Source organism: Tamandua tetradactyla, chromosome X (assembly GCF_023851605.1).
Source record: "Tamandua tetradactyla isolate mTamTet1 chromosome X, mTamTet1.pri, whole genome shotgun sequence".
In the NCBI taxonomy this organism is placed as follows: Eukaryota; Metazoa; Chordata; class Mammalia; order Pilosa; family Myrmecophagidae; genus Tamandua; species Tamandua tetradactyla.
Genome location: NC_135353.1, coordinates 120539552 through 120562111, shown reverse-complemented (window position 1 = coordinate 120562111; position 22560 = coordinate 120539552). Strand labels below are relative to the sequence as shown.

At 39.9% G+C, this 22560-nt stretch overlaps 1 protein-coding gene across 4 annotated transcripts; it reads left to right on the top strand.

Annotated features, from left to right (window-relative positions):
* Positions 1-493: 493 nt before the first annotated feature.
* On the top strand, positions 494-14751 carry LOC143670111 (uncharacterized). Of its 4 annotated transcripts, none has more exons than XM_077144743.1 (5): positions 494-602; positions 2619-2710; positions 3206-3308; positions 5522-5647; positions 14635-14751. In XM_077144743.1, the coding sequence occupies exons 2-5, from the start codon at positions 2627-2629 to the stop codon at positions 14649-14651; spliced, it is 330 nt and encodes a 109-aa protein (XP_077000858.1). In that variant the 5' UTR covers positions 494-602; positions 2619-2626; the 3' UTR covers positions 14652-14751. The 4 variants fall into 4 exon arrangements, with proteins under 4 accessions (XP_077000858.1, XP_077000856.1, XP_077000857.1 ...); XM_077144741.1 differs by lacking the exon at positions 494-602 and adding an exon at positions 1435-1579; XM_077144742.1 differs by lacking the exon at positions 494-602 and adding an exon at positions 1436-1567.
* The last annotated feature ends 7809 nt before the right edge of the window (positions 14752-22560 follow it).

Genomic DNA, 22560 nt, shown 5'->3' with positions numbered 1-22560 from the left:
GATGCCTGCAAATTTTAAGGCTTAAGTATTTGGATTTATCCACTCTTTTCTTTACATGGTCTGGATTCCCAGCATGCTTAAGAGAGGCTTTTCCCTCTCTCTGAACCTAAAAGCTTTCACACATCTCTGGGGAAACTGAAAATTTTGAAATTACTGTGTGTTTAAGATGGATGGCTGCAAGCCTTGAGCAGAGAGCCAATAAAGGCAGCAGCACTGAGAGGATAATTTGGAGGGTAAGTCAGCAGATAAAGGGCTGGGAACGTTCTAGGACATGCAAGGTTGGAAAATTTGGGGAGAGAAGGGAAGAACCAGCCCCTTCCGGGCCTTCTTCCGGCAGGGTTGAGCGTCTATGGGGCGGGAGAGGGATGGGACAATCCATGTGACATACATGGTGCTGCTCAAGTGCGTAGGTCTTACCACGCGCATCTCAGAGGCTTGGGATTGGCTAATTGAGTCAACCTCAGAGAGGGGTGTTTAGGCGGCAAGGGCTGGTGGGCGCCATTTTCCTTTCATTCCCAAATCTCGTTTCCGCCGTTAGCTGTCTCTCATACTCATCTGGCAAATCTTCCAACCAGGACCCCCACAAGTGCAAGTGTGAATAGGTGTGAGGGGGAGGCAGCAGGCTTTGGGAGGGAGGGTCAGGACTGCACGGTCGGTGGCCTCTGTGGAGGGAGGCCTTCCACAGTCTTCCAACTTCTGTTCACCGGCGGCATCACCGTGACCCTTGTCACGGTGGGGCCAGATCTTGGGAAAGCGGGCCAAGAAAGCGAAAGGGCTAGGCAAAGGACAGACAAGTCTTGGGGGGGGGGTGGGATTCTGATGTTTGAGTCCCGAGGCACCTGGAACTGCCTACAAGGCACAGATTCTGGAGTCCTCAGTGGACACCTGCAGAAGAGGTGAGGGGTGTGGAGGATGGGACCTCAGTTAGCACGGCACACATGGACTCTGTGTGTGTGCACTGCCTAGCATGCCTTGCTAACTGCATTCTTAACACAGACTGGTGCTGGTAAAAGTGGCGTTCCTACTTTCTTGTTTCTTTATCTCAGGCTGCAGTCAGCCAGTAGGTTCTCGGATCCGTCCTCCACCGAGTTTAAGTGCGAGTGAGAGCAAGGGGAACCCATTGGGCTTCAGCAGGGTTGGCATATCCCAGAAGGAAGGTCGTGGCCTGTGTTTTAACAGGCCACGCGCCGCCAAATCCCCTGATGTCATGGTGGGGACGGTGGGCCACTGAAGGAGGGCGTTAGTTGAAAGAGGGGGAAAGTCTTGGAAGCACAGTTTGAGGTTTCTGAGTCTCGAGGCACCTTGAACTGCCCACAGAGGACAGAGCCCAGAGCCCAGGGTATTGAGTGGGTCCTTGCGGGGGGTGGAGGGGTGGATGAGGGGAGGGGAAGTGTCAGCTCACGTGTCACAGGGACCCAGTGCGCATGCACATTGCCCAGTATACCTTGCTGTCTGTGGGCTGTGCGCAGAGCTGCATCGACCGAGGTCGCGTTCGTACCAGCTTCTTTCTTGTTCCCTGGCTGAGACTCAGCCCGAGATCCGCAGATCCGAACTCCCACGAGTTAAAGTCTGAGTGAGAGTGAGGGGGAGCCAGATGGCTTTGGGAGGGTTGGGTGGCACGTATTCCGTGGCTTCTGAGAGGGAAGTCGTCGATAGTCGTCGTTCTTCTCTTCATGGGCGGCCCTGCAGCCATGGCCCTGGGCGTCGTGGTGGGGCTGGGACTTATGGGACGGTGGGCCGCGGATGGGAGGGGTTTTGATGTAGAGGGCGACTTTTGAGGACACTGTTTGAGTTTTCTGAGTCCCGGAGGCACCTGAAACTGCCCACGGAGGAGAGATTTCAGAGTCCTCAGGGGATACCTGGGGAGGGGGGAACCCCCAGTGCAGCACGCAACAAACTGAGCGCACTGTGCTCAGAACTGTGTGGTTGGAGGTTGCGTTCCTACCATATGGATTCTTATGGCTGAGACTCAGCCAGTAGGTCTGCAAATCAGTCCCATGAGTGTAAGTATGAGTGGGGAGCCAGCAGGGTTTGGATGGGTCAGGAGTGTCTCAGGAGGTAGGTCCTCGGTGATTGATTATTGTTCTTTTTTCACGGGCTGCCCTGCTGCTGTGTCCCTTGTTGTTGTAGTGCGACTGGGGCAAGGGAGGAAGGCAAACAGTAGGGGAGGGGGTTAGTGGGAGATGTGGTGAGTCTTGGGGATGCTTTTTGAGGTTTTTGAGTTCTGGAGGCACCTGGAACTGCCAACAAAGGACAAATTCCAGAGTCCTGGGGAGGGGAGCAGAGGTGGCCCTGGCTGTATTTTATAGAAATCACTTCATAATGAGTAGTCCAGTTGTAAAACCAAATCTCTTTAAGAAAGTCCCCTGTTTTTTTTTTTTATCAAGTACTTGAAGGTCACTTTGCTGCCAAATGGGCCCTGGCATAAACAGAGGGATTTGCAGACAGGCTTATTTGATGTGATTGGAAAACATGAATGTTATTATTAACTCAGGACTTATTTTGGAAATCTTACCAAATGTAAAAAAGAATTTGCAATCAGTGGTAGGGCATTGAAATAGTCATGCATGTATATATTTTTTTATAATTTTCTTCAAGTCACGATTTTCTACTTTTAGGGTGAAATATGAGTGGACGAACAAGAATAAGATCAAGATCCAGAGGAAGAGGAGATGGTCAAGAATCTTCTGATCCAGTGGAGCCTGTGGTTGTGAGTGCTTTAATATCTTATTTCCATAGGCAGAAATTTATTTTTATAAAAAAAAATCGAAAAAAGTTGACTGAACCAATATATTGTTTAACAATGTATCCCTGCCATATAAAGGACTTCCCGTGGGTGAAAACTGAATCCCATTAATGAGACGTTGAGTGAGACAAATCATAGTCTGGTGTTGCCTATATATATGTTGTTATGAGCCCGGAAATAGTACCTGTGACTTCCCTGCCATACTTATTAAACAAATATTGTGCATTTATTCCAGAGAAGATTAAAATGGCTTTCAGAAGTATTGGTCCTTGCAGATAACTTTTTTTTTCTTACAGTATTTTCTATATTGTAAGAGTAACTTGAGAATACTTATAGAGTATAGAAAAACCTCTTCAAATTTAGTTGTGCTTTGTTGTCTCCACGTAGAATGTATATTTGAGCCTTTTATTGCCATAGTATTAATAACAGTTTTCTTTGTTTGCCCTCCCCTCCCCTAAGGCTCAGCAGCCGGGTGATGAACAACCTCCACAGGCGGAACCACCATCTGAGAGTCAGGATATTGAACCTGGACAAGAGGATGAAGGAGCTCCTGCAGTTGAAGGTGAAGGAAAGATGTATTTCATGTATAGCATTATTCTAGTAACAAGAATAAATAATGCATTGCCTGACAGTGGGTTTTAAACCCATTTGGTAAGGGAAGAGGGTATAGTTTGCAGTTGAGTGCCACCCATCGCTATGATCAGTCTTTTTTTTTCTTTCAGCGTTTTACTCATCCTATATATTAAGAATTATTTGGCATACTTGAAAATACAGTACTTGCCAGAGCTCTACATTAGCAAATGAAAGGAAATTACATTAAGTTTAGACATAATTATACACTATTTCAATAGTTAAACTTGTACTTCTTGGAGAGTTTTCTAGGCATCTTAAGTCATTGCATTTAAAGTATGAACATACTTAGATATATTATGATTAGCTCTTATATTTTAATTTTTAAAAATTTTCTCTATGTAAAGAAATAAAAATGTGAGTTCCTTTCCTAGTTACTGCTAAAATTATTTTGTCATACTTTTGTCTTCCTGACCATATTCTAATCACATATTCTTTTTAAAAAACTTTTTACTTTGAAGAGGTTTAAAACTTGCAGAAAAGTTACCAGAAAGTACAGTGAGCTCTTGTATGTGATTCACCTCAATTCACCAATTGCTAACATTTTGACATGTTATTTTTATACTGCTCTTTATATTGATATACATTGTTACTATCACTGAACCATTTAAGAGTTTCAGACATCATAGCCCTATACTCCCTTTTGTATTTCCTGAAAAGATAGTCTCTTATATAATCCCAGTAAAACAAGTTCAGGAAATTTAACATTGAGAAGATTTGATTTTATATAATCTATTCCAGTTTCATGAGCTGCTCTAATTGTATCCTTTAAGCATTTTTTTTCCAGTTCCTGGATCCAGTCTGGTGCATTTAGTTGTCATGTCTTTTTGATCTTTAAACTGGAAGTATTCTTCAGTCTTTCTTTATTCATTATGTTGACAGTTTTTGGAGTCCAAGCCAGTTGTTTTGTAAAATGTTCCTCAATTTGAGTTTGCCTCATATTATTTTTACAGTAGGTGCTGGGGATATATATACAAACGAGAGAATGATTTTCTGTCTTGAGTTCACAATCTAGTCATGGAAATTCGTGTAAACAAATAGCTTATCTAATGAAATAAGTACGGTAAACAAGTATATACAGAGTACAGAGGCAACAAATAAGTTGTCTGAAACAGTCTTAGGAAAAAAAAAGCTTCCAAGGGGAGGTGATATTTTAGATGTCCAAAAGCCTTTTTCCAGCAGAGAACTCTTTAATGCTCACAACGAATTTTCTTTTGTTTGTTTGGTGATTCAAACTTTTATTAGCATATGAAAGGTCCTGAAAAGTCCTGCAGTAAAAAAGCTGGTTTAACTAGTCTGTGTTTCTCAACTTTTAAAAAAAAAACTGCAGATTTTATTGAAATATATTCACATACTATATAAGCCATCCAAAGTATATAATCGGTGTCTCAGTGTCATCACCTAGTTGTGCAGTCATTCTCACATCAATTTTAGACAATTTTCAGTCCTCCAAAAAAGAAAATAACAAATAGACATAAAAAAAAAGAAAACTCAAAATGTCCCTTACCCCTCATTGCTGCCTGTCATTGACCCCTAGTACTGATGTGGTTCACAGGTTACTGTTGGTGAAAGAATATTAAGGTATTGCTGATAACTAGAGTCTGTAGCTTGCAATAGGCATATTTCCCCCATATACCACTGTATGATTAACTCTGCACAAATGTCGTAAATTTGTACTTGAAACAATTTTTTTTATATTTGTAGTGTTAATCAGTGACATACATGACTCTAAAGAAGCCCTTTCAACCAAATTCACCTGCCGTTCAGCACTATTACTTATAAACCCAATAACGACTTACCCTCACCTCTATCCATTTCCAAACATTTAGATTCAATGTCGTTAAAAATTCTGTACGTTAGGCAACTGCTCCCCATTCTCTAGCTACTGTCACTCTCTAGGTAACCTGTAGTCTACATTTTATGACTATGACTTTACATATTCTAGTTAGTTCATATTAGTGAAATCATAGAATATCTGTCCTTTTGGGTGTGACTTATTTCACTCAGCATTATGTCCTCAAGGTTTATCCATGTGTTTACAGCATTCTTAGGCATCCCCTTTATTATCACACTAGCTTACAGAGCCCTAATAGCACTAATCCATATTTTACTGCTTACATTAATAGTTCTTTTTATTTATATAAGAGCCTGAACTGGAAATTGATAGCCAGGGAGTTGATGAGGAAAAGGCTGGAGGTGAAAGTGAAAATGGTCCTGATGAGAGAGGGAACACTCCACCTGACCTGAAGGATGCTAAACTTCCGGAAGGAGGTAGGTTATCCAATAAGTGTGCAAGTTACGGGGTTGCTGGTTTCTATAATATACTTGAGTAACAAATATTACATATAAAGGCTTGTTGAATGGTAATCAGATACTAAGTGCTTGATTTAAAGACAGTGTCAGGGACAGAGATGAATTAGGTCAAAACCATGTTGTTGAATTATAAAATATGAAAGCATTTTATTACTTTTGAATAGAACTCCTTTAAACCCAAAAGTTAATAATGTTCATATCCTTCTAAAAGTATTTAAATTACTTAATATACCACAGTAGTAATTGAATAATATTTAAACAGCACCATAATATTGATGATTTTTTTTTAGTGTGTCAGAATTGCTTTTTAAAAATTATGTTGTCTTTTCGATGCCAAAAAATAAGATCAATCTGTATGTTTTGGCTTTTCTAGGTTTCTCCTTTTGTTTTTGTGAGCCAGGCTGTGAGAAATGGTAGTATTTTCCCTCACATGTTATAGTCATCTGTGATGGTAGTAGCTTAAAACTAGTGTAACCATTTAATTTTTATCATCCCAACTAGGACACTCTTAGAGAGTGAAAGGTAGTGCTATAAATAATTACACCCTGACAACAGTTGCAAATGGAATGAGTGGTCTCCCTACTTAAAATAGACCACATAAAGGTAGAACTATGTCAATAAAATTTTTTCCCTTTTCCACAAAAGATATAAATCAAATGGAGTGCTGTTCTTTGCCCTTTCTTCCAAATCTGACAGTACTGTTTTAGCAAATACGTAAGTAGAAGAGTATTTCAAGTCAGTACATTTGAGTGAAACTGGGTCCACTTATTTTTTAATTTATTTTGCTTCTTGGGATTTTTATTTGGTTGATTTTTTAAGTTCAATTATTCACTTATTTATTTTATTAGAGAAGTTGTAGATTTACAGAAAAATCATGAAGAAAATACAGAGTTCCTATATACCGCCCCTAATACACACACGCTTTCCCCTATTATTAACATTTTGTATTAGAGTGGCACCTTTCTTACAATTGCTATAGCAATATTATTATAATTATGCTGTTAACTACAGTCCATAGTTTACATTGGGGGTCACTATGTTATACAGTTCTGTGAGTTTTTTACATTTTTATTCTGGTAACATATATACAACCCAAACGTTTCCCTTTTAACCACATTCAAATATGTAATTCAGTGGTGTTAATTAAATTAACAATGTTGTGCTACCTTCACTACCATCCATTACCAAAACTTTTCTATCACACCAAACAAACTTTGTACTGATTAAGCATTATCTCCCCATTTCCTCCCCCAGCCTCGTTCCTGGTTACCTATATTCTAGTTTGAGACTCTGAATTTACATATTCTACTTATTTTAGAAGTGCAGTCATACAATATTTTTCCTGTTATGTTTGGCTGATTTCACTCAACATAGTATCTTCAGGGTTTATCCATATTGTCACATATATCAGAACTCTGTTCCTTTTCTATGGCTGCATAATTTTCCATTGTATATGTGTGTGTGTGTTTATGCACGACATTTTGTTTCTCTTTCTGTCTGTTGATGGACACTTGGGTTGCTTCTATCTTTTGTCAGTTGTGAATAATGCTGCTATGAACATCGCTGTGCAAATACTTGTTCGAGTCCCTGCTTTCAATTTTTGAAGTATATACATAGAAGTGGGATTTCTAGATTGTGTGGTAATTCTATACTTAACTTTTCTGAGGAACTGCCAAACTGTTTTCCACAGCAGCTGTACCATTTTACATACCCACCAACAATGAACAGCATTCCTACTTCTCCACATCCTCTCCAAAACTGTTGTTCTCAGTTTTTCTGAATAGTAGCTGTTCTGGTGGATGTGAAATGGTACCTCGTGGTTTCAATTTGTATTTCCCAAATGACTAATGCTGTAGAGCATCTTTTCATGTGCTTATTGGCCATTTGGAGAAATGTATATTCAAGTCTTTTGCCCATTTTTTAGTTGGGTTGTTTGTCTTTTTGTTGTTGAATTGTAGGATTTCTTTATATATTCTGGTTACTAAACACTCTCACATTCTGTAGGCTGTCCTTTTAATTTCATGATGAAGTTATTTTATGGACAAAAGTTTTAAATTTTGATGAAATCCTATGTATCTGTTTTTTCTTTTGTTGCTTTTACTTTGGGTATAAAATCAAAGAAACCATTGCCTACGCCAAGGTCCTGAAAATACTTCCCTATGTTTTCTTCTAGGAGTTTTATAGTTTTATTCCCTCTATTTATGTCTTTGATCCATTTTGAGTTAATTCTTGTTTATGGTGTCAATTAGGGGTCCACCTTCATTTTCTGCATGTGGACATCCAGTTTCCCCAACACCATTTGCCAGGGACTGTTGTTTCCTGATTGAGTAGACTTGGCACCCTTGTCAAAAATCAGTTGGCTATACAACTGTTAAAAAAGCTGAAAAAGTGATCAGACTTTGACTAGAGATATGAATGAAGCTGATCTGGATAGGACTAAGGTAAATGAGAACACTGGGTAAAGGATGATATGGCCCATATTTTCAAACTTCAACCTCTGTGTGAGACCAGAGGGAGAGATGTTTATTTGGTACAAAATTTATATTTTGGGTAGCACATTATCTAATTTAACTTGTACAGTCAGTTTACTTGAACACCATAATTACAAGGAATTTTGAATAGGGAGTGAGATCTTGTTGGTTTGTACAGGTTAGTGTGATGCCCCAATACATCCCAGAGTGATTTAGGCAGAAAATAAAAAAGTATTTTAAAGTCCTTTTGGGAGACTGGGGAGAAAGGAGGAAATATTAAACCTCCCCCTCTGAGAAATTCCTGATATTCTCACAAGCATGGGGACAACCAGTTCAATAGGCTGAGCCCTCATACTTGGGGCTCGCCCCTATAAAACTTATTCCTGCAAAGGAGAAGCTAAGCCTACTGATAATTATGCCTAAGAGCCACCCCCAGAGAACCTCTTTTGTTGCTCAGATGTTGCCTCTCTCTCTAAGCCAACTTGACAGGTGAACTCACTGCCCCCCCACCCCCTCCCCAGGGGTGTAAATCTCCCTGGAATGTGGGACCTGACTCCTGGGGATGAGCTGGCACTCGGCATCATGGGAATGAGAATGCCTTCTTGACCAAAAGGAGGAAGAGAGAAATGAGACAAAGTTTCAGTGGCTGGGAGATTTCAAACAGAATAAAGAGGGTTATCCTAGGTGTTATTCTTAGGCATTATATAGATATCCCTTTTTAGTTTATAGTGCATTGGAGTGGCTAGAGGGAAGTACCTGAAACTGTTGAACTGTGTTCCAATAGCCTTGATTCTTGAAGAAGACTGTATAATTATATAGCTTTTACAGTGTGACTGTGTGATTGTGAAAACTTTGTGTCTGATGCTACTTTTATCCAAGGTATGGACAGATGAGTAAAAAAAGAAATAAGGACTAAAAATAAATAAATAATTGGGGAAGTAAAGGGTAAAAATTGGGTAGATTGAAATACTGTGGGTCATGAGAAGGAAGGGTAAGGGGTATGGGACATATGAGTTCTTTTTATTTCATTTTCTGGAGTGATGTAAATATTTTAAAAATGATCATGGTGAAGAATGCACAACTATGTGATGCTAATCGTGAACCATTGATTGTATAATATGGTTGTACTGTATTGTGTGGATATTTCTGAATAAAAATATTTTTAAACAGTCGGTTGGCTATAGATGTGAGGTTTCTTTCTGAACTGTCAGTTTGATTCCATTTGTCTGTATGTCAGTCCTTGTGCCAGTACCATGCTGTTTTGTTTATTGTGGCTTTGTACTAAGTTTTAAAATCTGAACTGTGAGTTTGTCAACTTGGTTCTTCTCTTTCAAAATGGGTTTGGCTATTTGAGGACACTAACCCATCCATATAAATTTGATTATTGGCTTTTCCATTTCTGCAATGCTGGCTGTTGGAATTTTAGCTGGAAATGCATTGAATTTGAAATTGCTTTGTGTAGAAATGACGTCTTAACAGTCTTCCAGTCCATGAATGTGGAATGTCCTTCCATTTATCTAGGTTTTCTTTGATTTCTTTTGGCAGGGTTTTCCAGTTTTCTGTGTACAAGTCCTTTATATCTTGAGTTAAATTTATTTGAAAATATTTTATGCTTTTTGTTGCTATGAAAGCATATATATTTTTCTTTTCTTGATTTTCCCTTCAGATTGTTCCTAACTAGTCTATGGAAACACCACTTTGCTGAGTCAATTATCAGCTCTAGTAGCTTTGTTGTGGATTTTTCAGGATATTTTATGTGTAGGATCATGTTATCTGCAAATAGGGAAATTTTCGTTTCTTCTTTTCCAATGTAGATGCCTTTTATTTAGTTTTCCTGGCCTGATTTTTCTGGCTCACACTTCTTGTACAGTGGTGAGTAACAGTGGTGACAGTGGGCATCCTTCTTTTATTCCCAATTTTAGAGGGAATGTTTTTATTTTTCACCATTGAACATAATATTAGCTGTGGGCTTTTCATACATGCCCTTCTCATGTTGAGGAAGTTTCCCTATATTTCTATTTTTCTAAGTGTTTTTATCAAGAAAGTGTGCTGGATTTTTTTCAGATTCCTTTTCTGCATCAATTAAGATGATCTTGTGGGTTTTCAGTGTATTATATTAATTGATTCCCTTATGTGGAACCACCCTTGCATAAGTGGAATAAATCCCGTTTGATCATGGTATATAAATCTTTTAATGTGCTATTGGATTCATTTGGTGGTATTTTGTTGAGGATTTTTGCATCTATATTCATAAGGTCTGTAATTTTCTTTTCTTGTGATATCTTTATCTGATCTTGGAATTAGGATGATGTGGACCTCTTGGAATGAGTTAGGAAGTGTTCCCTCCTCTTCAGATTTTTGGACATGTTTGAGCAAGATTGGTGTTAACTCTTAGAATATTTGGTAAAATTATCCAGTCACGTCATCAGGTTCTTGGTTTTTCTTTGTTGTGAAGTTTCTGATTACTCATTCAATCTCTTTATTTGTTATCATTCTCTTGAAATTTTCTGTTTTTTTCTTGAGTCAGTGTTGATAGTTTGTGTGTTTCTAGAAATTTGCCCATTTCGTCTTGGTTATCTAATTTGTTAGTCTACAGTTGTTCATAGTATCCCCTTATAAACTTTTTATTTCTGTAGGTCAATAGTAAATTTCCCCCTTGCATTACTGATTTTATTTGTGTCCTCAATCTTTTTCTTTACCAGTCTAACTATAGGTTTGTTGATTTTATTTGTCTTTTATAAGAATCAACTTTTGGTTTTGTAGATTCTTTCTGTTGGAATTTTTTGCTTTCTATTTCATTTATCTATAATCTTTATTTATTTCCTTCTTGCTATGAGTTGAGTTTGCTGTTCTTTTTCAAGATCCTGCAGTTGTGAGGTTAGGTCTCTGATTTGAGATCTTTCTTCTTTTTTAATGTAAGCATTTAGAGCTAGGAATTTCCCAATCATCACTGCCTTTGTTGCATCCTGTCAGTTTTGGCGTGTTGTTTTCATTTTCATTTGCCTTAGGATAGTTCCTAATTTCCCTTGTGATTTCTTCTTTGACTCATTGGTTGTTTAAGAGTGTGTTGTTTAATTTCCACTTATTTGGGAATTTTCCATTTCTCCTTCTGTTATTGATTTTTAGCTTCATTCCACTGTGGTTAAGGAAGATACATTATATGATTTCTTTTTAAATTTATTGAGACTCTTTTGTGAACTAACATATGGTCTGTCATGGGAAATGACCCTTTTGCAGTAAGAATTTGTCTGCTGCTATTGGTTGAAGTGTTTTATATATGTCTCTTAAGTCTAGATGGTTTAGAGTATCATTCATGTCTTATGTCTTATCTTCTGTCTAGATGTTCAATCCATTATTGGAAGTGGTGTATTGAAGTCTCCTGTTATTAATGTAGGATTCTCTATTTCTCCATCAAATAAGTCAATATTTGCTTTATATATTTTGGGGCTCTGCTGTTAGGTGCGTATACATTTACAACTGTTATGGCTTCTTATTGAAATGACTTTATCAGTCATATATAGTGTCCTTCTTTGTCCTTGTAACAGTTTTTGGCTTGAAGTCTATTTTATAATCTGATATTAGTATCGCCACCTTAGCTGTGTTTTGGTTATCATTTGCATGGCATATCTTTTTGCATCCTTTCACTTTCAATGTATTCGTGTCTTTGAATTTAATGTAAGTCTCTCATAAACAGCATACACTTGGGTCATGTTTTTTTAATCCATTCTGCCAATCTCTACCATTTCACTGGAGAGTTTAATCCACTTACATTTAAAGTAACTACTTATAATGCTGGACTTTCTTCTGCCATTTTGCTATCTGTATTTGTTACTGTGGTACTTCTACTGTCCCTAAATTCTTTGGTTAATACCTACTTTCATATTTATTTGTCTTTTTGTTGTTGTTGTACCATCTTGAATCCCTTCAAATTTTCCTTCTGGATGTACTTTTTAGTTATTTTCTTCATGGTTGCTATGGGGTATAAATCAAACATCATAAATCTGTTACATCACATTTGATTTGATTCCATCTTAATTTTAATAGCAGACACAAACACTGTTGGTATACCTCTCCATCCTCCCACCTTTTTTGTTGTCCTTGTTATGCATTATATTTTCATATATTATATTTCTAAAACCATAGATTTCATCATTATTTTTTATGCATTTTTATTTTAGAAACTGTAAGACGTGAAAAGAAGAGTTAGATACCAAAAAAGCACAATACAATATTACTGGCATTTGTAATTATCCAAATGATTGTCTTTACCTGGAGTTCTTTATTTCTTTATGGTATTTTTATTGTCTAATGTTCTTTCCTTTCAGTCTGAAGAACTCTTTTTAGCATTGGATGTAAGACAGGTCTAATTGTGACCAACTCCCTCAGATTTTATTTATATGGGGATCTCTTAATTGCTCTCACTTTTGAAAGACAGTTTCACCAGATATAAAATTGTTGGTTGGCAGTTGTTTTCTTTTGGTACTGTAAATATTTCGTCCTACTACCTTCTAGACTCCATGGTTTCAGATGAGAAATTGGAACTTAACCTTATCAGGGCTTCCTTGTACATAAGATACTCCTTTTCTCTTGCAGGTTTCAAAACTCTTTCCTTGTCCTTGGCATTTGATAGTTTGTCTACCATGTGTCTAGGCCTGGTTCTCTTTCAATTTATCCTATTTGGGGTTCACTGGGCTTCTTAAATGTGTGTAATCCTGTCTTTCGTAAAATTTGGGAAGTGATCTGCCATTATTTCTTTGAATATTCCTTTTCCCCCTTTCCTCCTCTCTTTTCCTGCTGGATCTCCCATAATGCACATATTGGTATGCTGAATGGTGTTCCACAAGCCTCTTAGACTATGGTTACTTTTTTCATTTGTTTTTCTTTCTGCTCCTCCGCCTGAATCATTTCAGTTGTCTTATCTTTGAATTCACTAATTCTTTTTTCTGCCAGCTCAAATCTGCTGTTGGAAACCCTCTAGGAAATTTTTCATTTCAATATTCATGGTCTTCTCGCTAATAGTATTGTTTGGTTCCTTTCTAAAACTTGTATGTCTTTATTGAGATTCACATATTGTTCATGTGTTCCCAATAACTTTTAGTTGTTTCTCCGTGTTTTCCTTTATCTCCTTGAGCATATTGAAGATAAATTTTTTTAAGTCTTTGTCCAGTACGTCCAAAGCCTGGTCTTCTTAGTTGATGGTTTCTGATTTTTATCTTTTGTCTTTGAATGGGCCATCATTTCCTGTTTTTGCTTGTCTTGTACCCTTTTGTTGCCCACTGTACATTATAATATTTTAATATGTTAATCCTGATATTTAGTCTCTGAGCATTCTGTTCCTTAAGTTTATATCTAGATAGTGATGTGAGAGAGATTTCCTTGCATGTCAGGAGCTAAGAAAAACAAACCAATGCAAAAACACCTTTCACAGTCTTTGCAAATTGGCTCTGCTTTGGTTGATGCTCTCCTTTAAAATTTGGCCCTCCTGTCAAGAAGAGGCAAAAGCAGAGTACATGGTCTTTTCTTTGCCTGAGCCTGCATCTTGTCCTGGGCTTCTACTGGCTAGTGGCCATAGGATTGCCCCTATTTATATGAATTTGAATGTCCCCTCTATTCTCTATGAAATAGACTTCCCACACCCCTCCTCAGTCCTGTATTATATGTCTTAAAGCCAGTTATTGTTTTTCTCAGGCCACTTTGACTTAATTGTTATATTTCTTTACCTATGTTGCCAGCTGCTTCTGCCTGCAGGGAAAGTCCTAGGAGGTTAAACTAGAGAAAAATTTCCTGGTTTAGTGTTTCAGACTAACACCTGATAGATTGGCACCTACTAACACGTACTGCCATATGCCCATAGGGGTTACTTTGCTCCCTCTGGCCTTGGACCCACAATGGGAGCACAGGCTGGCTCCACACATGCCAGGGAGGGGTTAGTGCAGGGACCATGAGCCTCTTCTATTGCTTTTAAAGGTATGTTTTCTTGATTGGCGCTCACCCAGTTACTGCAATCCTTTAGCATTTTTTCTGGAGTTTTGAAGAAGACAGCTCTACCAGTTTTTGATGTTCATTCAAAGATTCCGTAAGGGAACCGCACGGTAGAGAATCTTAAGGCATCATCCTGGTCCACCGGAAGTGTCTCTGCTTGTTTTTTTGTTTGTTTGTTCCCCAAGAAACAGTGACAGTTTTTGCTCTCTACTGAAAATTATTTTTAAATAGCCTCATAGATTTAATCTCTTCTGGACTTGAGAGTTCTGTTTGTTTCCTCATACCACTAGAAAGAGTGATGTGTTTAAAAAATTTAGTGCTCATATGCCTGAAAATGTACATTTAGAATAGAAGCATATATAGTAGTTAACTTTCTGGTCTTAATTCCACCTTATAAAACTCAAATTTTAGCGTCCAGTGTCTACCTTTAATGTTGACTAAATAAAGTTCTGCTAAGTCATATAATAAATCATTTATTTGTTTATATTATAGGTGATAAGAAGCCATAAATTAAAAAGAAGACAAGCTGAAGCCACACATGCTTTCATTATATTGAAAATTCAACTTGTGAAGTTCTCGCAATAAAACTTTAAAGCTTCCTCTGAAGAAGTCATGCATATCTTTTGTTAAATCTATTCCTATCAAAAACTATACACTATATATTTAAATTATTCGAAATTTGTTGAGATTTGTTTTATGCCCCTATATGTAGTCAATTTTTGTAAAAAGTTGAATATTCAGTTGCCAACTGCAGCATTCTGTATATTTCCATTAGGTTAAAATTTGTTCATCACAATGTGCAAATCTTACAAATACTTACTATTTTTATGTCTGCATGTTCTCTCAGTTATTAATAGTGGTATGTTAAAACCACCTGCAGTGGGAAAGAGGAGAGTAGTCTATTTCAGTTTTCTTCCACCTATTCCCTATAATACAATTGAACCTTCTGAAGTCAGGGTGAAGGTAGGGGGAATTTGAGGAAAAGTAGTAAAAATATGTTGTACTACAGCCTCCTATGCCCTCTGTGGGGCAGCTGTTGAGAGGCTGGCTCTCTCATGGGACACACTGGTGGCTTCTTAAGTGGCCCACAGGGTCAATTGCATTTCAGAGTTCCCAAATGTGGGTGATGTACTCTTCTAAAAACATATATATATTGTTATTGAGATATCTTCACTCATGTTCAGTCCATCCAAAGTATACAATCAATGGCTCACAATATCACCACACAGTTGTACACCCACCACCATGACCACTTCCAGAACATTCGTATCACTCCAGAAAAAGAAATAGCAAGAAAAAAGGAAAAAACATACATCCCATACCACTTATCCCTCCCTCTTATTGACCACTAGTATTGCAATCTACCCAATTTTTTTTACCCCTTATTCCCTGCCTCCGTTATTCATCCATTTTCTGACCTCATTTTTTCACTCATCTGTCCATACCCTGGACAAAGGAGCATCAGCTACTAGGTTTTCACAATCACAGAGTCACAATGTGACAGCTCTATAGTCAATCAATCATCTTTAAGAGTCAAGGCTATTGGAATATAGTTCAACAGTTTCAGGTACTTCCCTCTAGCCCCTCCAGTACACCACAAACTAAAAAGTGATATCTATATAATGCATAAGAACACTCAGGATAACCTCCCGACTATTTGAAATATCTTAGCCACTGAAACTTTGTTTTGTTTCATTTCTCTCTTCCCCCTTTTAGTCAGGAAGGCTTTCTCCATCCCATGATGCTAGGTTCCAGTTTATCCCCAGGAGTCATTCCTCAAGTTGCCAGGGAGATTTACACCCCTGGAAGTCCTACTTAGGGAGAAGGGCAGTGAGTTCACCTGCTGAGTTGGCTTAGAGAGTCCACATCTGAGCAAGAAAAGAGGTTCTCTGGGGTGACTCTAAGGCATAATTATCGGTAGGCTTAGCTTGTCCTTTGCAGGAATAAGTGTCATGGGGGCAAGCACCAAGATTGAGGGTTCAGCCTATTAAATTAGTTGTCCCCACTGCTTGTGAGAATATCAGTAATCCTCCAAATGGGGAAGTTGAATATTTCTTCTTTTCTCCCCAGTCCCCCAAGATGACTTTGCAAATACTTTTTTGTTTTCTGCCCAAATTACTCTGGGATATATCGGGGCATCACACTGATCTGGACAAACCAACAAGATCTCATTCCCTATTCAAGATTCCATGTACTTATGGTGTACAACTAAACTGACTATACAAGTTAAATTAGATAATGTGCCACCCAAAATAGAATTTTTGCACCAAATAAATATCTCTCCCTTTGGTCTCACACAGAAGTTGAAGCTTGAAAATATGGGCCATATCATCCTTTACCCTGTATCCTTATGTACCTTAGTCCTATCCAGATCAGCTTCATTCTTATCTCTAGTCAAAGTCTGATCACTTTTTCAACTTTTTAAACAGTTGCTGTATGAAGTAATGCTGATGTTCATAGCTTTAGAGCTTTAACTCAGATTCTCAGGTGTCACACAAATGTCCCAAGTTTCAGGGTATGACCAGGTTATACACAAACAGCTCAGTGTCTCAGACTTTAGAAATAGCAGTTACAACTCCAGAATACATGTGACTGCTTTAAGAGCTTATAATCTAAGAACTTTGCAATAGGCCCCAACCTGATAACCTGTGCTCTCGACTTCAATTCTCTGAGTATTGTAGTTAGTATTTAACTACCATTACAATGTAGTTAATTGTAATTACAATACAATGTAGTTAATCCATTTGAGTGAGGCACAGTAATATTTGTCTTTTCGTTTCTGACATATCATTCAACATACTGTCCTCAAGGCTCATTCACCTAGTTGCATGCCCCACAATTCATTCCTTGCCGCCACTCAGTAGTCTGTTGTGTAATACACCACAGTCCCCCCTTCGTTTCTCAGTCATTGTACCCTTATCTGCCCAACTTCTTGATTCAGCTGCTGAGTTCCTATCTTCTTCCTATAGCTCAGAAGATTTTAGTGCTATAGTCTTCTTGCCCTGAGAAGGCAAAGGGTCCTTGGCCAGTGGCTCAAGTCCTGTTGCCTTCTTCAGCATTCGCTTGGCCTGTTGTAAAGTAGTTCATTCTTACCATGCCAAGTAGTGAGAGTGGAGCCTGCCCACATGCTGTGGTTTATTTTCTCCCAGCTGTTACGGTTTGCTCTACAAGCTTTCCTCTTTGAAAATTCTCCAGGCAAAATCTAGGCAGTAGTGTTCAGGGGATATACATCAAACTGTAAACCTGGTCATTGCACTGTATTCTGGTTGCAGCACTGGTATGGATCTAGAATTTTCTACAGCTTAGTGAACATAAAGCTGGTGAGATGTCAGTCTCTTTTTCTTAAATATATCCCAAACACTGGTCACAGAGCCTCCTTCAATTGGCTTCAAAGGGGCTGCATAAACAAGCATACCTTCCCCTCCAGCTCAGAGAAGTGAGGATTCCTTATACACCAATCCTCACTAAGTTGGAAATCGGCAACTATTCCATATTTTATTTTTCCACAAGTTCCTCTTTAAGGAGTTTTCAAACTTCGAGTCTTGCTTTTGACTAGTTAAGCTAGTGGGGTAAGGGAATGTATCATCCCTTTCTCTTTAGATGTGGGGTTACTTATTGCGTATTATCCTGTCTTCAGTAAGCATTTTGACATAATTAGTTGAATTTAGGAGACAGGTACGAATTTGGGAGTCATTAAGGTAGCTTCATTAAGTCATTTATGGTACTTCAAAAGGTAGCATTTGAAGCTGTGAGTTCAAAGAGACTTAATATACAGAGAAGGGAGCCACAGGCAGAAAGCGGGAGCATGCTACAGAATCAAGAGTCCATAAAGAATTCAGCAATAGGACTGCCGAAGAGGTAGGAAGAATCTTGGTGAGGGTGATATCAGGAAAATCTAAAGACAAAGTGTTTTTTTTAAAAAAGAAAAGTGCTTATAGAAAGAGTAAGAAGTCAATAGTTTAAAATACTGGTGAGAGGTCATGTACTAAGGGGATAGGAGATTGTCAAGATACATGTCACCAGAGGCCTTGATAAGAGCCATTTTAATGAGAGTTATAAAGAGGAAAGTCTGGTTGAAGAGGATTAAATAAGAATGACATGAGCAAATGGGAATGGTGATTATCGAAATGTATTTTAAGGAGGTTTGATATGACAGAGAAGAAAGGAATGGAAAGTTAGCTAGGAGATGGAAATGAGTTTTGGGGAAGATTGTTTTTAAAGTGAGTGATATAAAGACATATTTTTCTGCTGGTGAAAATGATTCAATAGAGGATAGAAGACCTTGATAAAACCACAAGGATGCGATTCAAAACACGAGTGGAGGGGTTGGATTGGAAATGGATACTTCTCCATAGTAACTTGTGGGAAGATTCATACTGGAAGGCTCATAGAGAAACTTTTATCTCTGAGTAAAAGAATGGGCAAGATTAGCAGAGAAGAAAACTTTTACTTTTCACTTTCTACTCTGCTATGAGTTTTGAATTTTGACCATGACTATATTTTTCTATAATTAAAACCTGTTATTAAGTTAAGAAATATTTTTAAAGAAAGGCAAGATGGCTACAGAGTAAGTAGCTACTTACTCTGTAGCCATCTTGTATTCAGAGGTATACATACTCCCCTGTCAGGAGAAGCAGCAAGGCTTATTTGATTCCCCTCCTGGCAAGGATGCAGCCAGATATCAGAGGAATAGCTCTGGAGACCTTGTTCCCAGAATCACATCAAGATCCTTAGATGCTCTGCATCTCAAAAGGATTATGGTGTGCCCTCTTTCCCACTTGCCATATGTATTTCATAATAAAAGTCAATGGTAAAGTTTAAATTTTTCCTATGATGATTATTTTGACTTTGGATAGCAAATTCAACTATAAAAATGTTTCCAATAATCTCTATCCCATTGAGGGGAGACCCCTTCCCTGCTGGTGACCTAAGTACATGCTTAGTCTGCTTAGGGTAACCTAGCACTGATTCTAGCCCTGGCAAGAGGGGATGTGTAGCAAACACGTGTAGGAGGTCTGGTCCTTCCTTCAAGCTTTTGCCCCAACAAGTCCACTGCCAGGTACTGGATTTGCTGTAAGCACCCATGAAAATCCAGTACAACTTGGACACTATGTTCAATTCCACATATGTCTTCTGGGGAGCAGGAGATAGTGGTGCCAAATGGAGGGGAAGGGCCTCTAAACCACGAGCCTGGTGATGGCAGAGAACCAATTTGAGTGCTTCATTGCTGTGTAAACACGTGTGTGTCCACATCTGGCTCTGGGTCGTGCTGAATAAACACTGGTTGAGTGAATGGTGCCAAAGCCCTCCACTTCCAGAGCATGCTGGCCTGGGCAGAGTCCAGGTGGATCAAATCCTAGGCTTCTGCAGGAAATTGATGAGTGAGGCAGCCAGGTTATCATCGTTAGTCATCAATGGTAGGCAGTCCCAGGCACACAGAGATCTTCTGGTCTCTTGGATGCATAGTATTCTGGAGATGGGAGGAGAGTGGCTCCTGCCCCCCTTCACTCCACAATCTCTACCACCTCAGTTACTTTTAGCAACAACAGGAGCAGGGACAGGAGGATCCCTCTGGTTGCAGGCCACAAAGGGCAGGGACTTACTGGAAAGATGCCGGGGTGCTTCAAGGAATTGAAGCAAGAATTGATTGAGGAAGAGCAGGCACCAGGGCAGCTCTGAGGACGTGAGCTGGCGTGGTTCTGCCCCCTCCTGCCATCAGTGCCCTGTGGGTGGCAGATACGACACCCCGCCATCTGTCTTCCTCACCTGAGGGGTGGGAATCCTCCTGGCACCCTCGGAGAACCACGCAGAGGCTGCCTGATGGGCTCTGCCCTGCCAAATCCTGACACCCAACTCCTGCTGCCAGCCCAGGCTGCCTGGGCCCCCATCTCCACAGGTGGAGGATGGTGTCCTGCGCTAGCTATGTTATCGTCAGGAGGCACAGACCCATAAGCTGAACAGTGTGTACTAGGCCAAGGCCAGCCATCGCCAGGACTCACACTATCCATCTTCTAGAACACCCTCTCCCTGATCCTCAATCACTGGTTATCTAGCCTGGGCTGCACTCTGTGGGACCAGCACCTGCAGCTGCTTCCAAGCTTTCCCTACCCCCCACCCCCAGTCACTTGCTCTGGGCTCACTCCTCATGGCCCCTGTTGTGCTGCTCCCCAGTGCCAGGAGCTTCTCACCAGGGGACTACTCGGAAGCCCTTCAGACTCATGCCCGACTCTGATCCCCCACTGGCAGTTCCACAGGCAAAACTGCTCCCCTTCCTTTCCCAACTGGTATTCAGCCAGGGCTTAAGGGTCTTGGGACTGTGTCATGTAGTAAACTAGGTACTTCTCAGCCACATGAGGAGTGCCAGCTGTAGAGATGTGCCTTTTGTGCCTCGTCCCTCCCTCTGGCCTTAAAGAAAAGAGCTGGCTTCTGCCCCCAGGGCCAGCAGCTGCCTGCCAAACCCTCAACCCCCTCACAGCCATGGGAGCCTGAGGAGGAGGCAAGGGGCAGGCACAGGCTCTGCAGAACACTGATGAGATGGGCAAAGGGACATGCTTCTCAGGCCTAGCAGCTTCGAGAACTCTGCCACTCCGGATTTGGGGTCCTGGCCTGCCTCAGAAAGGAGCTGTAACTTCATCCTTATTGAGAACGGCAGAACTTGTGGTAGGAGGGGAGACTGGGATGGAGCTGGGGACCTGCTCAAAGGCAGAAATGATGGCCTATCACAGCTTGTCACTATGCGTTTCAGGACCCAGACGCTGAGGTGACATTTATACAGCTTCAGAAACCCTTCTGGATTTTCCAATGTTTTTTCCCAGTATTTTTGGGCTGTATGGATGAAGGGAAGGATGAGGAAAGAAGATATGGGCTTGTACTCAGTGATTCAAAACCTCTACTCCAAGAATACCATGTGGGGTCCAAGGTAATCTCTCCCAGAAGCCTTTGCTGGAGTGCAGTGGACAGTATACTGGCTGGATATGAATAAAAAGTTTGAGTTGTCTCTTGGTTCTATTTCTTAAAAGCTGCGTCTACTTTTAACATGTCCTTGTTGAGTCTCAGCTTTATTGTCTGTAAAATATAGTCGATTCCTACCTCACAGGGGTTCCGTAAAGATTAAATGACATAAAAATATCAGTGGGCCAAGTAAAGGACTAGGGCTGTTCTAATGGCACTGTCAGTGTTGGTTATATCCAAATCTGAATTTTCTCTGAGATCTGGGCTACAGGCTAGAATATACCAGAAGTGAGGGCCAGCCCTGCCTGAGAACCAGTTACCTCTCAGCCATCATGTGCTGTTGACATTCATCTTCCTTACCTCACCGCCTGCCCCATGTCAACTCCCTTTTTCTACCTGGGGCTCCAGTGCACCAGTTTGTACTGCTTGTTCCCTAGCGCACATGTGAATGCAGGTAGTGTCATGTCCAAGGCCTATAAATGAGGCCCTCAGGCAAGAGAAGCCCTAGTCCACAGCTGATGTCCAAGGAACATTGGTAAGCTGAAAACGTAGGCTTTAGAGCAGTGTTTGTCTCATTACGTGTGTGTGTGGAAGAGGACATGTTAATAGGTGGCTATCACTAGGCAGTGGTACAGGGCTGATGGCCAGGGATGAGAAGGGACCTTTACTTGTAATTTTTATCATTCATTATCACTTGATAATTTTAATCCTGAGCATTTGTTACCTTTATGATAAAAAAATTAAAATAGAAGATATAGATGATAATTGTGATGTGGATATAGATAGATGACATATAGAAAATATATAGAGATAAATGATATGAAAATAGATAAGGGATAAGAGACAGATAGACCTACAGACATCTCTGTGCCTCAGTTTCCTCAGATGTGAAATGGTACCTTTTCCTAGGATTATTGGGAAGATTAAAGGGTTTAATTTTTGAGCCCTTGGAACAGTGTCTGGCACACGGCAAGTGCTCGGTGATTACTATCCTCTTTGGGATAATGATGACCTGCAGGAGGTGGAGGAAGAGAAGACAGGCAGGCTTGACGTGATAATCTCTTTCGCCATCTTGTGGTCAGCAGAGAACATGCCCTGTAGGGCCCTCCATGTCAGTAAGAAGCGGTGGTTCACTTTGCCTATTTTCAATTCTCTTCATAGGTAAATAGGAGGTCAAGCCTTAGTCAGGTGGAGGAGCTATGATGTTTAAAATTTTAAAAGTATTTAAATAAATAAAGAAATAGTATAAATAGATATCTGTGCCCTACTCTTAAGTCATCTTTGATCCCAGATGCTCCTGACTCCCAGCCCTGACAGTGTGAAAGAGAAATAGCAAACTGACTGGTCCCTGTTTGGTTTTGGGTCCCTCTTTATCCATCAGCCTTCCTAGTTGCAGGCGACAGGGCTCATTCTTGCTTCTTTAAGTAGAAAGGGGATTCATTAGCAGCTATTCAGTAGCTCAAGTCA